The following is a 15,450-nucleotide window of genomic DNA, read 5'->3' as shown; positions in this document are numbered from 1 at the left end:
GGGGTGGGGGTGGGGTGGGGAGACTTCTGGCAGAGAAAGTTCTGAAGAATTTTTATTCAAGGTTGTCTGTTTTATTTTTGTTTCAATGTTAAGATGCAATTCAGTCCCCTGGCCTGCTTTTCTTTTCAAATGTGTTGTAATAAGGACCTCTGTTCTTGCCTTTTCTCCTTTCATGGCCTGTGTTTCTTAGCTGAGCAACAAATCCATTGAGAGCATGCACAGGAGTTCAGATTGATACTGACTTCAGTTAAAACAAAATCACTTAAATTTAAGTTTTCTAATGGAAAAATGTGAGGAAAAAATATCTAGATATGTTTTTTCCTGTGGGGGGAACTATATAATTGATATTGGGGGGGAGGGGGACTGTAGGTGTTTGGGCTTTTTGGTAGTTTTGGTTGGTTTTTTGTTTGTTTGTCTTTTGCAAAACTTCTTTTCATCAAAACCAGAAAACAAAGATAACCCGTCATCAGCTCTGCATTATTCTGTATTCTTTTATTAATGCCCAAGCTGTGCTTCAAGCTAGTAGGGCAGGCAAGTGGGGAGTAGGCAGCAGTTCTAGATGTTTCAGGAGATTTTACCACAGGTAATAGCTGATAGCATTAAGGGAAGATTCAAATCAGCAGTATAAAGAGATAAGAGACAGTGTCCAGTTCTAGTTACATGGCATGTTTCCTGAATTTCAGGAGCAGAAGTGCAGGAAACCTGAAGAGTACTACTGAACGTGTACTGTTGCCAAAGTACAGGGTTTTTTTTATGTTGGTGCCTGTTTTGGGTAGATGAGACAATGACTCTACTGCTTTTTCCAAAACTAAAACAGCAGCTTGGGAGAAGATCTGAACTTTTCTGACTCGCTGCTCAATTTTTCTTTCAAAAGTATTTTTCTGTCCATTCTGGAAGTGGTTGGGATTGACAGTGGGCACTTAATAAATGGATTATTGCAAATACTCATAAATGCTTTCCCTTTGTATTAGACTTGTGCTGGATTCTCTTGTGGTGTCATGTCTGTATTTGTATTTCTTCACTTAACACTGTCTTCTCCTGTCTTACAGACTGTACTGTTTCCTTCTTTAGTTTTTAAGTAAGTAAATTTTTTTGGTCTCAACAATGCTTCACTGATAAGAGGCTAAACCCAAATAATTATAACACTGAATAATGTGTGGAGCTTCTGGCATGGCTAGTCCTGCCTTCTGAGGTAAAACATGTGATAAGGGTGGTGCTGGGGGAATCCCTAAACCCAGCAGCTTAAGATAATTCATATTTGTGGTTTGCTGTGTTATAGCCATATTAAGAGAACAGTAATCAAAAGTTAGGGGTAAAAACGTGGGGAATTTGTCCCCAAGACTATTAAATGAAGCTGTGCCTGTGGCTCAGTAGAGTCAAATAAGTTAAATTAAAGCAGTTTTAAAAAGAAGACTGTGGAAACCACTGGTTTAAGTATTAAACAGCACTACTTAATGTGACTGCCCTAGATGGGGCTGAGATTTTATTTTCTCTAAGGCGTCCTTTCTTGTAGATCCCCATATTAATCTGCCTACTAATTTGTTACATGGTGTTCTTGGAGAACTCAAACTGCTTGGAAGTAGCTTGAAAGTTAGGATTGTGCTTTTCTTTCCCTCATGATATGATTGATGAGTAGTGAGGTGGCAAGTAGGGTAGGGTGCTGTGACTCTAAGTGGCAGAAGGGTAAAGTGACCTCTGTGTCTCTGACCCTGAGCTGCTACAGTGTACCCAGGCCATGAAAGCTGCAGGAGCAGCAGTGAAGGTCTGGCAGAAGCAGGTGCATAAAGTCCTCTATGTCCTGTCCCAATGGGAGCTTCAGCATTGGCAGCCCACACCTAGAAGTGCTTTCTGCAGCATGTGAGCTTTTGCACCTGCCTTTACCCCCTGGCACTGCTGAGTCCTGAGTAGTAAACTAGGACTAAACATCGAGGGTCAGTGATGAGTTACGTGTCTTTATCTCCTTCCGATGTTTGCACCCCATGTTTGTTCACATTTCACACACAATTTAGCACGTGAAGTGTTTCATACCAAAATATGTGTGCCAGAGGCGTTTGTGAGGAAGTGTCTGCTCCTTCCCATTTGAGGAAAGTGGTGAAGTACTCAGGTAAGCACAGGAGATGATCCTCAATGTAAAAGAATGGGGCTTTGTATCTCTACAGAGGCAAAGTAGTACTTACTTTGGTTAAGAGGAATGAATAGACCTGTCTTCTGGATAAGAAGAAAATTAGTTTGGGGATAAAGACTAAATTTGTGTGAATCCCTAGAAGGACTTCAGACAAGTCATTGGCTAGTGACCTGAGAAGAGGTTCTCTTGTTCTTTAGTACATGCTAACAGATGTGTAGGCATGCAGCTAGGTAAAACACTGGGTGTCAGGAAAATCTGTGGGAAGTCTGTTTAAATAAGAAAGTTTGTTTTGTTTTGATTTTCCTCAAGACCTTTTTCCCTCCACATATCATTCACGTATCAACTTTTGACAAAGTTGTGGAGGAAAACACTTTTCATTAATAAAAATGCCAGAAGGACCATTGTGCTCTGTCTGATACAGGGCAGTCAACAGGAACAGAAGCTGCAGCAATGACTTTCTGCTACCTCATCCAGATGAATACCTAAGGCAGTTCTCAAACTAGTCTCCATTCTCTTGAAACAAGTAACTGACTTCTTTGATGCTTAGCAAGGCATGGGGCTTTCTGAGTTTGAGCTCAGGAAAGTCTGTTAGCAAAATACAAATTCTTGATATAAAACCAGTGGAGAATACCTCATTTTTGTATGCCAACATTCATTGTTAGAAACGTGTGCTTTACTTCTAGTCTGACTATGTCTATCATCAGCTGACAGCCAATGGATCTGGCTTCTGTACTTCAGTGTTCCAGATTGCAAATCACCCCTTTGTTATGTCTAGACATAAGACAGTTCTCCGAGGCCACTTACTTGAGACTTGTTTTCTCATGACTTAAATGCTTTCAAGTTTCTTCTTTATATCCCCTCTCCATTTGCAGTGGTTTTGAACCTTGGGCACTGGCACTGCACAGTATTCCAGCAGCAGTGGTCTGATATATTAAGATGCCATAGCCTCATTATTTTCATGGAGATTTTTCCTATTTATAGGTACAGGAATGCATTGTTTTCCTTTTGGCAAGATTGTGGCTTTGGATATTCACTTGCAGTTGTTTATCCACCTCCTTGTTTTTGGAGTCAGTACTTCTAGGATGGTGACTGCGTCGTCCGTACAGCCACTGAGACACTAGGTAACCTGTGCTCAGTTTAACATTGAAGTCACCCTCCTCTAATTCTGCAGTATCTTTCCACTTGCTGTTCTGCATAGGTTTGGGGCTTTTTTTTTTTTTGTCAGCTGCAAGCTTTAGCAGGAACGCTAGTATCTTACTCTTTGGTAAACAGCAACCACAATTGTTTATTTTACTTGAGTAAGTATGGAAATGGAGCATCAGCATCTTCAGAAGAGCTCCAGAAATATGGAAAGCAATAAAACAGTGTTCTGTTTCTACCTAGCAGGACACATTTAAGATCCAAACCCGGAAAGCCTTTTTGGATGTTTACCTCGCTAATGGCAGCAATATTAGACTTGATATCCAGACATCGGACACTGCAGACAGAATGTTAGAGGTAACGGGTTTCTAGAATTGGGTTGAAATTTTCCATTTGTGAGAAGTGGGCAAAAATGAAGATAATTTCAGTCAGGAAAAGATGAAGCTCCCTATTGGAAGACATAAAAGAATATCTTCTGCGTTTTTTGAGGAGCCTGTTGTTCCAGGAGTGGTGGGTGATGTTTCTGATTTTGCAGGTGAGTTCCTTTTGGTTCTTACATTTGTCAATATTTTACCTCTTCTGAATGTTACATGCCCTCTGTTTCTATGGCTTTTGGCTGTCAAGTTCAGATTTTCCTCATATAAGATAGAATCAGAAAATACTGTTCCTTATGGCAGTTCTTAATTAACCCCCGCCCTGGTTTAGTGTCATGTGGTTGAAAGTGAACAATGAGGTCAGAAATGATGGTCTCATCTTGGCTTATGTCTTAGCTGGTGCAGCCTGTTAGTTTGCAACTGATACATCCTGTTTTTCTGCATGCTTCTCCTTTACTTATTTTGTGTCTGGTGATGTTTGCTGTGAAACTGTGGGAATTCTTAGCAGTACTGGCACAATTCTGGCACTGTGGCTCTGGGATGGCTGTAACAGCTAGTGTCATACATCCAGTAAACAATAGCTAGTTACATTTTGAAATGAGTAGTGACCAAGTGTTGTTTACACAACTGACTGGCTTGTGTTTGAAACTTTTGGCTGGGGTTCCCTTCTTCTGCCATGAAAGGAGAAGCAGCAGTGGCTCTGTATACTTTGTGTAATTGCACATGCATGTGCAAGAGCAAGGCTGAAGCCTCTTCCTTGGTTGCTCCCATTTCTTAATCTTAACAGCAATAAGAAAGCATACACCTGCCAGATGGGTGCTTTTCTTCTCATGGCAATCTGAAATTTCCTATCACACAGAAAATTATGTACTCTCTTTCTGTTGTGCCTTTGCAATCTGCATTTGTGGAGGTAGCTCTCAGCTGGCCACCAGGTACAAACCAGATCTGATTCACCCTCCTCCATCAAGCCGTGTTAGTCTGGCTGCAGAGCACACAGTATCTGTGCACAGTTACCATGAGCTGGGTAGCACAGGGTAGTCCCTTGCTGGCTTTGTTCTGTCATGGGTTTGCACTGCCTGAGGCCTTGCTGGGACCGTTCATCCAGGGGAAGGTTAAGTGTCAGAGTTGGCCTTAGACCCTGCAATAGGAGACTTGCAAGGTTGGAGATGCTGAAGGCAAAAAGTGTTGGGGGTGGCAGGGAGATAGGAATTTTAATTTGGGGAGACGGAAGTAGGTGCTAACAGAGGGAAAGAAGATGACATTTTTAGATAGAAGACTTGCACAGAGGCTTGAGTAAGGAAAGGATTTGCTAATATACTTGTAAAAAATTCTAATAATTTGGGTTCAATAAACTTGTTAGCTTTTCAGTGGGTCAAGGTAATTTCCAAGCCAGACAGTGGCGATGTATCTTGCATTTATAGATGTTTAATGTTTTTATGGCACTGTAAAGAAACAAAGACACTTGAGATGCTCCAGACACCATTTCTTCTCTTGTGGTCTTAAAAGTGAGATAGAAATTCTAGGAGTTATTTAGCTTTTGTCATTGTAAATGTGCTACCACATTCACTGTTCTTGTGGAGGTAGATTTTGCAGCTGTCACTCACTAACATCCTGATGTTCAGGCAGCATATACCAGCTTGTGCGTTGAGCCAAGAAATAAGTCAAAATCCTACTGAATCTGAGATCTGACTTTCCTGGAAATGCCATCTGGGGCGCTTAGTATTGTGCTATGAAGGATAACATGTTGAAGCTTTGTGGCTCATTTTTAAAGTAATTTGTGGGGATTTCTTATCACAGAGGCAGACAGAATGAAAGATGTTGCTACTAATAATCATTTTTCTGTCTTTCATGTTTGGACTTCTGAAACTTTCTTCCCATTATACCTAGTGTCTAAGCTAAGTTTGAGGCAAGTGATTTTTATGCTCTGCTGCCCTCTCCGGTGACAGCCCTGATATTAACAAGTATAAGGAAAACCTCATTAATATGTTTTTTTAAATTTTTTTTTAACTTGGAACAATTCATCCCAACCTATACTTAGCTTGATGTCTGCTTTTCTTCTGTGCACAAAACATGTTTCCTTTTTCAACCAGCTGATATAGCTGGAGAAAACCCTTTTGAACTGTGGAGATGAGTGAATTTACGAATGCTGTCCCTGTGACACAGAGTTAGAAGTATTTTGGGATTGGCATGCTTTGGAAGAAGACTGAAAACCGGTGCTTCCACCTTATGCCCAGACAAAGTCCAGCTTCTCTGACTTCTCTATGAGGTTGCACAATCTGTCAGATGAGCTATGACAGGAATATTGCCAGAGGTGGAGAGTTTGCTCAGCAAAGTGGTGTGGCAGCTGTAAGAAAACTCAAGAGCTTTTGGTCACTGCAGAATTTAGGACTGGTCTGATGGCACTGTGCTCTTTAAGATTATGGCTGCTTTAACTCTTGTTTTGATTTTTCAGGTACTAAACCAGAAAAAGATAGTTGCCCTAATCTGACTCAGCAGTTTCTGTGCTCACCTCTTCCTGATTTTTCTGTCTCCACTATTCCATTCTACAGCTCGTCCTGCAAATAACATCTATATTTTTTGTTTGTGCTACTTGTGCCTTCTTTCAGAGCAGATGTAGAGGGCCAGAGCAAGCTAAAAACAATCCAAATGTTGAGCCGGATACCTCCTTAAGTACTGTCAATAATGAAAGCTTAACAGAGCTCAAGTTTGCTTGTGTTGGAAGCTTTCAGACAGCACTGTAGAACCCATCAAGTTAAGATTGATGCTTTCAGTAAAGGGGTAGGACTTGTAGATATTTCCTAGAAAAACAAGAGGACTCTCTCAGCTTGGGAAATACACAAATCCTGAGGAAAAAAAAATCATGTTTGTGATGCTCATGAGCGATGTTATTAGCTCAGCGAACATGGTGCTCACTGTACAACAGGATTTGAGGATTTAGTAGTAAAGATCTGGAAGATGGCAGATGCCTAGTGTTTGAGCATACTTAATTGCATGGCAGAGTAGTAAACATTTTTTATTTTATTACATTTTTATGTTCCTTTGGAACTTATGAACCTTCTCAAACTCAAATGCGGCAATATGGGAATGCTTATATTTGCTTTCAAATTGGCGGTTAAATGGGACATGAGAAAATGTAAAAACAAGTTACATTAATAAGTGTCAAACGTTTCCTCTTTATTCATGCTGATGGATAGCTAAGATTCTGACCTTCTTTGTTTTTAAAGGTTACATTGTACAGGATGGGACTATCAAGAAAATTAATAAAATATTTTAGCTTCTTTTTCTTTCAAGATCATGAGAGTGGAGCTCTCTCTGGTAAGTTTTACAAGGTGGTTAACTTAGCCTTCCCTTGGATTTTTTTTTTGTTGTTGGCTGCAATGACTCAACCTAGAGTGTGAACAGAGGTTGCATGAGCCTGCTCAGGCTGAAAGACCCATCCTGTCAAACCTCCTCAAGCCCTCTCCCCACATGGCTTGGCAAGAGTGGTAGTGGAGAACAAAGTATGGCAATAGTGTGGTGCAGGGGTGAGACCTTCACGTACAAATATCGTGTCCCTTTCAGTGTACGATACATGTAGCAACTTAACCACATGGGAACTATTGGGTGTATCTTCTGGGTAGGCTTTTAATCAGATGGCCATACCTACATAAAACAGTTCTTAATTTATATCTCACATGCTGAGTTTAACAATGGGACAGGAAACTCTCTTGTTGCATTTTTAAACAATGTCTGTGGCCTACTTTCCTTTGTATCATTACGTGTTTCCTTTCTTAACTGTTAGAAACTTAAGTTTAACCACTATAGTACTGAGCAAGCTGTAAATCAGTGTTGTGAGTCTCTTTATGGTCATAAAACATAAAGGGCCTTTTATGTCCTCGTTGGTCTGCTGATGTCTTGTTTCTCAGGTGGGCGGGTGTGTGGGTGAGGCTGGGATAGGCTCCGGCCACATCAGGGAAGCGAACACTCCTGACTGGAATAGAGCTAGGCATTGCAGCCTCTCTGGCCTTGACAAGTCATTTAACCTTTTTCAGTCTTCTCATTGGCACGAAGATGTTAAAGCTCTTCTGAATATTTTCAAGCTGTTGGTCTAGTAGTAAACTCAGGGTTACTCTGTGGGGCAGGAACTTTACTGTCTGTTTCTATTTTATTGATAGTTCCCCTGTGCCCTTCTCTCTGGCTGTGAAAGGTACACAGAAGCCCTGGCTGTTACTGTGGCTCAGATGGATCTAGATATAACATTTTATATATGTTTCTGCAGTTGCAGAGAGATTTTTTTTTTTGCCTTGTATTGTGATATAATCAGATTGACAGGAGAATAGAAAAGTTTTTCAGTTGATTACATTTCTATGTATATTTAATATTCTTCACAAATACATCAAGTCCAAAGTCCATTGCCAAAAAATGTTTAGATGCTCACATGCTTAAAATCACATGTTGAAGTGTTCTGCTGAGTTGTGGTATTGGCTTAGAAATCAGTGATTACAGGTTTGGGCCTTTAGACTTCTTTTAAAAAGTGAGCCGGAAAGTTGTGACCTGAAGAGTGACGTGCTTTTCTTGCTGTACTTTAGTTATACTGCTTTTGTCTGGTGTTCTGTTCAGTCCTGGAAGCTTGAATCCGCGCATCCTTTAAATGTAGAAACGTCTATCCTGCTTAGCTGTATTTTGAGAAGGATGGTCTCAAAACTAAGAGCATAGTCTACAGGAGTAAAAATAGTCTGTAAGTAAGAGCTATGTAAGTTTAGACTCAGAGGATAACTAACCTGTCACCTTACTTTACCCCAGAATTTGTATTTGATAAGTTCTTTCTTCTCCAAAAGCATGTTGCTAACCAGCACTAACTGATATATGAAACTAGCTGGGCTATTTCACTAGATTTCACCCAATGTGTCTGTGGTTTTTCTTCTTTTCCCAGTGGTGAAAAAAGTGGCAGAATTTGAACTTCCTTATGTGAGTCTTCAGAGCATGAAAGAGTTGCACTGTAAGCTTGGGATCAGAAAGTGGTGAGCAAGAAGCTTAGGAGAAGCTACCAAGATGCATGACAACTGCCATGAACACAGAAAGAAATCCTCGAATAACTTACAAAGTCTTCAAACCTCAGCAGCTTGACTGTTTTTCTCTGAGGCCAACTTGTCCTTGGAATTGACTGGTTTCTGTGGCCCTGCATGATTTAAAATTTATCACTGTAGTATTCCTGAAGTGTCCTTTACTGCAGCTAGTTATTTATTCCTCTCTCTTTCAGAATCCATAGATAGAGAGGTGCTTTGTGGCTGCTTGCCTCCTAATTTTTATACCTGTATAATGTAGTGACCACAAATGGGAATATAGCTATAAACAATATAGAAGAGAACTTCTGAGTTCTTAGTTGCAAGCCTCAACTGATTGGATGGATTACTCATTTCTGTATACTAATACACTTAATACTTGAGGTCATAGCTGAAGCATCTCTCTTGGTAAGAGGCCTAGCTTAAGCAGCAGAGCATTCTTCTCCCTTCATTTGCTCCCACCTCAGGCTCCTTCTCAGTTATGCTGGTTGAACAGTTATGTGGGCAGATGTGGTGAACGGGACTGGTGAGCTAAACTGGCCTAAAAATAAATTGTTGGCTGGTTGGGTTTGATTCGGTTTTGCTGGCCTATTTTTGGCCTGAGTCAGCCCCCCAGTCTTGTTTGCTGTGCAACCAACAGCTGTGCTGAGTTGTGGGTTAGGATAAACCCCAGGGACATGGAGTCTGGTGCCAAATCTCGCTTGTCAAACAGTGTCCTGAGGGTGCAGTTAGGCAGTAGGTAGTTGAGCCACATGGCTCACTGCTGTGGTTGTGGTCTGGTCTACTTCCACCTACAATGAAAGAGAAAGAAGGGAATAGATTTTTTGCATGCTTAGTGAGTTGCATTGGCTGCATCAGACAAATGCTATAGCAAGGACCATGGTTGGGAGCAGAAGAACAGACCATGCCTTTTGGTAGCAGCAAGCAAGGTTGCTTGGCTTGAAGGTACACAGAAGCCTGCCATTTGATGCTTGTAACTTGTCAGGTTTAAATCTACTAGTCTAAAGTGTGGCCTCTACAAAGTGTCCTCTCTCCCTGTATGTACCCTTATAAACTGGAGAACCCAACAGCTGATGAAAGAGCTGTGTGGTTCTAAGCTGTGACAAAGTGACTGCGTAGATACTTCTCCATCTAGTACTGCTTCAAAGTACAGAGGTAGGAAATGGCAGTCCTTGGGTTGCTCCTGTGCTGCAGGAGCCATAGCACCTGTGCAATGCAAGTGCTATAGCCGTACCAGCTACCAAGCCTGTGCTGCTCTGTTCGTACTGTCATGTAGGCTTATCCAAGCTGCTTTTAAATAAAACGGCTCAGAGTGGATGCTGCAGCATGGCACTGGGATAACGGAATATTTAACTTGCTCTGCTGCTGCACTGATCTGATCCTGCAGCGGTTCTACAGCAGTTGGTACTGCAGCTAGCTAGGTCTTATGTCAGTGCTGCAGCATGGCACTGGATGCTCTGGGAGTCTTACCAGCTTTTATGTAGACAAAACCTGAGTTGTTTGAGAAGAGGAGGAGGAAAGCTTTAGTTCTAAAGTGTGACTGTTATGTTTGGTACCACCAAAATCAAAGTGGAGAGATAGCCTGACTTGCTCTCCATTCTACTACGTTATATAAAGAATGAGTGTAGTACACACTTTAAGGGCACAACTGGTTTTCTTGCATTTTTTTCAACCTAGTAAGCCATGGGATATTTCTGGGTTGTGCTCCCATCATATTTAGCTCAAAAATAAAAATGCCATATTTAGAAGCATATCTTCATATTTTATTACTTTTTTCCTCTTGGCATGGAAAAGGTATATGGATCCTTCTCTCAATACACTGCTGATGGATTGTAAAGCTTCACTGAATTTGCTATATATGCAGGTAAAACTGAAGGGTCTTTAGAATTTTAAAAGTTAACTTTCCCACATTAAATTAATTTTTTATACAAATTCTTGAAATGTCTGTAATTGGTTCCTATTTAACACCCATTTTGCTGCACTCTAAGTGCTGGGCATAGCTGTTGTAGATAATGTTCTTTTTCTCTCTGTCAAAGTTACGTACTAGAGATTCTAACTTGTCTGGTTTTGCATGGGAAAAATACTGCACAAAAAGGACGTATTTAGGTGTCTGTCCACTCTATTTTCAAGTGTATGTCTCTATGTGTAGGTACTCTGCCATGATACGAGCACATTTGAATTCTGAACTGTAGGTGTGTTGAGATGTACTAGCTTTGAAAACTTAATTTGGGAGGAAAGAACACTATATAGTGAACTTGTCCCAAAATGAAAGGCCTTGTTTTTTTTTTTTAAAAAAAAGCTTTCTGTGTATGTGTTCCTGAGTGTTCGTGTGTAAAAGGAAATATATTTTTGCTGACTTTTTGCTATTTTTAAAAATTCTTTTAAGGCAATCCAGGAAGTTAAGAGGAATTGGGTTAGACCAACAGAAAGACAGATGCAGGAACTTGAATTTCTACAAAACAGTGGAAACAAAGCAAAGGTAAAATATTATTTTAAAAACAATATAAACAGACCAAAGAAGTGTTTTTTGAAGCAATGATACTAGAGTGGTTTCAGCTAGAGACCCAGGTTCACCATCTCCTGGTCAGACACTGAGCCACCAAACAGAAAAGGAGTTTCACATCTCTGCTAACATTTTAAAATATCCCAACAGAATAACTTGGATCCTGCAGGCTAGCAAGAAGTTTTTACTGTGAATCCTGCTCTTCTCTATTTGCTAAACTCAGGTGTAAAAGTTTGTCATCCAGTTTAGGAAATCGGATGGAAATAAAGTCTGCTGAGTTGGCTGTTCTCAGTATTTCTTACTGGTTAGTTTTATCTCTTCCCATTGTCATATCTGATATGCATGCAAAAGATCCAGCTCATTATATCCAGTGGGGAAAAAAAACCCAGGTTTCTAAGTGTGGACTGTGAGTGTTCTCTGAATCAAGCATCGACATGCTGTGATGAATCTGTGTCCTCCCAGAAGAAAGAGCATGAGAAATCAAAAATATTTACTTTATAGCACTTTTTTCCCCCCAAAATCACTACATTTCACTTGACTTGACAGACGATCGTTCTGTCTTTTTGGTGCAGTTCCTGGAGCTGATTCGAGACGTGCAGTTCTATGGATATATACGGCTTGATTCTTGCATTTGTGACTATCCAGAAGAAGGCTGCTCTGCTGACATCTATGTCGGTAGTAGTGAGATTAACTGCTGCATAAAACTGCCTACTAACCAAACCAAAGAGGTCAGCTTGAAAATCAATAGGTTAAGAAGTTGGCAGGTTACTTTTCTTGTGAGTACTTTGCTGACTTTATGTATCTGAATTCACTTTCTCTTCATAAAAACAAAGGTTGTCTGGGAAGGACAGCTCTAGGGGGGAAGGGGTGGTCTGTTTTAAATCCCTCCCATCTGCCCATATTCTCCTCCAAACCTATCCTGAAATGTGGCAGCCTTTACAGCAGCAAACCATCTAGTTTTACTCTGCTATGTTTTTTCCCTTACCTGGCATTCCACATCATTTTGCCTGCCCCTTTTCTTTCCTGTCAGAGCAAGAGCTGTCAGTTTTGTGTGGGAGCAGAACTGCTTTAGCCACCTTTATGCTTGTAAAGGCTCCCCCTTCCAACCTCCCACTTGCTCTCTTCTCCAGGAGAAGTGTTTGCGTCTTCAGCTGCTTACTTTATATACTGTATAAAATGAACCTAATTGACAAATACTGATTTAAGGCTGAACACTTAAATGCTGTCTTTAGCTATTTCTTCTTATCATTGGTTGGTTTTGGGTTTTTTTTTTTTTTTCAGGGTGCTACAAAGTACGATGAAGAAGACACTCTGGAGCTCAGACTTGAGTACAACAATTCAGGCACATGGCAGTGGATAATTTTGTACACAAAACAGGTTAGTTCTCAGTTTCTTAAGGAAAGGATCAGAGTAAAATGTAATCTTGCATCTTCAAAAGTGGTTAGTCCATCTCTACCAGAGTGCAGTGCCTATGCTTTCAGGCAGCTTAGCCTAGGGACATCGTTATCTGCAGAAAAGCATCTGAGTTTCAATATGGGAGGAAGAGGCTTGGTGTTTCAGGTTTTTCTTGTGGGGTTTCCCCCCCACCCCCGCCACTGAAGAGAAATGTCTAGCACACAGCAGCAAGCCTGGGATGGAGTGTGGAGAAGTGCCATATATTTACTGGACTCTGTTAGTATCCAAAATCATTAAATGCTCAGACCCACCTAAAGTCGAGGGCTTTCCTTTTCCACCATAAACCCTGTTGTTCAACTATAAATATATATGCCATAGTAACACAGGTTAATGGAGGATGTGAGTATGTGACATCATTAGTATTTTTTTAACATATAAATAATTCTTAAATAAGATTTTATAGGGTGCTATTCCTCCTACTATTTCAGGCAGCTCTTCAAACAGAAGAGTATCCAGGAATTCAAGTTATCCATCTGTAGTTATGCTGCCTAGCAAATAATCTAGGCTCTGCAGTATCAAAGGCAGCACCAGTCTCAGTTTAGGTACGGAGCTTCTATAAAAAGTATAGAGCCTGTTATTCAAGTAAACTGCTACTCTTGGCTCTGTAACCCACCCAGCAGCAGGCAGGATTTTTGAAGTAAAATCAAGTGCTTAATTTCTCACACAACTTCTGAATTCTGGGGTGGTGATGCAGTTCACACAGTTCTTTAGAAAGTGTTAATTCCCTGCCACTTTTTATGAGAAGTTTTTTGAGAAGATGAGCCACAAGCAGTAAGCTGTCTAGTTTCTTTGCTGTTGGAGGACAAAAAAACATTAGAATTACCTCACTATTAATTCTTCTGTGAAATCTATTAGGGTTGTGCTTGATGTAGTGACTTGTTGATTAGAAGACCTGCACCCCACTTTCCTCAGAAGTGTGAGGAAGAGCTAAAGGCCAGAAAAGTGCTACTGTGGGGAAGAAATGTGAGTTTGATCCAAGCCACTTCTTGCCCACTGCAGAAACTGGAAAGACTAGATGATTTGGAGCTTGGGTAGAGATGGCTACCTGCTCCATCACTGATCTTGTAGGATATTTTGTCTTTGATTTACCTCTCAGTGCTTGACACCCTACCTGAGATGCTTCCTTCTGGAGAATAAGCAGTAAGGAGCATCTCCAGGGTGCAGTTCAGACCTTAGCTTGGGCTACGTCATCCCACAGAGTTGTACGTGATCATTGGACAGCATAAGGAACTAAGAACAGCTCCACTCTATTCTGAGGTGCCTCTGCGAGATACCCAGTACGTGGGATGAATGCTTACTGCTCTGTTCATATTAGCTGTGCAAGATGGAGCTCTGTGAGCTGGTCTACAAACAGTTGCAGCCATCTTGTGTAACTACCAGGGCTTTGATTTTCAGCAGTGCTGAGAGCCTGTGAACTCCAGCTTGCTTCATTTGTCGATGTGGTTTTGATGCTGACAGTGACACATTTGATTAACCTTACTTAGCCTGAGGTCTAATTTGGCAGCCTTTAAGATAGGAGACCCAGAGAACTAGAGAGAATAACTTGCCTCACAAAACCAGTCATAAAAATTCTTATTCTCCACTCTGCACATTGCCATGAGGGTTGGTCTTGCTGAGGCTGGGCTTCAAGCAACTGCAGCTAGTTTGGTGCACTGTAAGGATGTTAAGTGCAGAGTAAAATTAACTGAATCAGGGAAGTAATAGTTCAGGAGCTGGGGACTGTACTTTTTTGGTGGAGGAGGAATGGAAGAGTCAAGTGCATTTTTAAATAGAAGAAATCGGCATGTTCTCTGGTTATCTTCTTTAGGCCTTTTTGCTCAGTAGCTGCTTGAAGAAAATGATATCAGAGCAGGTGATGAAGGCAGCCAAAGAAGGCCAAGAAACGGTAAGCATGTGTGTACGCTGGTGTTGGAATTTGTATTTAGGAATAAGCCTGCTGCTCCTATTCTTTCAAATGGGCTGAGAGAGGATCCATTGAGGTGAAGGATCTTGCATGCTCCAACGTGTCAGTACAGAATTAGTTGACTAAAAAGTACATCTTTGCTCAGTTTTACTGAAATAATATTCTGAATGTTAAAGATGGTTTATCATTGCAGTTTTAATAATGTGATTTGCATTTTCTCTCCTTGACTTTAATTTTTGCTGCATACGATAAAGGATATCTATGGCATAATTTTTGTATGTTCTGCACTACCCTGTTGTATCCATTTCTGACTTTCATTTTTCCCCACTTCGCTTGCTTGCTCCATCTGCTGCAATGTTAGACCAATGTGAGATCTGTGACATTCACACTGAGAAGCTTCTTGGTTTTAAATAGAAGTGTTAATAAAATAAAACTCTGATTTGTAGCTAAAATGCTTCTGCTATCTTTCGTGTAGGCCTTTAAGGATTAAAATATGTTTAGTTGTTATTTAAAAAATTATTTCCAACATTAATAACGCCTTTGTTTAACTTTGTGATATCTAAAGACCTTGAATGTCTGCTAACTGAAAACTTCTGAAGAGAAAAAAGGAAAGGAACACGTGTGATCTTCTAGATCTGTGCTGATTGCCTCATTGCTCACTGCAGTGAACAGCGCAGTTTTTCATAGCTTTAAACAATAAGTGATTCAGAAAAGAGCAATTTTAATTTTGGAAAAACTTTGATCTCTTTCATTCTAAGTTTATTTGTGATGGAAGTACAGTAAACCTTTAATTATGAAGATGGGCATTCATTACTTAAATATTCAAATGAGAGTAGTATTCAGGTAGCTTGGACTAAAACAGAATTATGAGAAAAGGGTAACTATGCCAGTTCATTTCCTACACTCTT

General features: G+C 40.5%; 1 protein-coding gene across 1 annotated transcript in view; it reads left to right on the top strand.

Annotated features, from left to right (window-relative positions):
• Window positions 1-14,524, top strand: part of SNX31 (sorting nexin 31) — a gene marked incomplete at both ends in the record, with an annotated part of 20,307 nt that extends 5,783 nt beyond the window's left edge. Inside the window, 9 exons of the mRNA XM_010137103.1 lie at window positions 3,512-3,622; window positions 6,864-6,954; window positions 8,552-8,639; window positions 10,476-10,545; window positions 11,068-11,160; window positions 11,757-11,982; window positions 12,277-12,353; window positions 12,466-12,561; window positions 14,447-14,524. Of these exons, the coding sequence (XP_010135405.1) occupies window positions 3,512-3,622; window positions 6,864-6,954; window positions 8,552-8,639; window positions 10,476-10,545; window positions 11,068-11,160; window positions 11,757-11,982; window positions 12,277-12,353; window positions 12,466-12,561; window positions 14,447-14,524 (930 nt within the window). The remainder of the gene's footprint in view (window positions 1-3,511; window positions 3,623-6,863; window positions 6,955-8,551; window positions 8,640-10,475; window positions 10,546-11,067; window positions 11,161-11,756; window positions 11,983-12,276; window positions 12,354-12,465; window positions 12,562-14,446) is intronic.
• Window positions 14,525-15,450: the final 926 nt, after the last annotated feature.

This window comes from Buceros rhinoceros, unplaced genomic scaffold (genome assembly GCF_000710305.1).
Source record: "Buceros rhinoceros silvestris isolate BGI_N320 unplaced genomic scaffold, ASM71030v1 scaffold7605, whole genome shotgun sequence".
Classification (NCBI taxonomy): Eukaryota; Metazoa; Chordata; class Aves; order Bucerotiformes; family Bucerotidae; genus Buceros; species Buceros rhinoceros.
The sequence above is the reverse complement of the archived record's forward strand: the minus strand, read 5'-3'. Positions and strand labels throughout refer to the sequence as shown.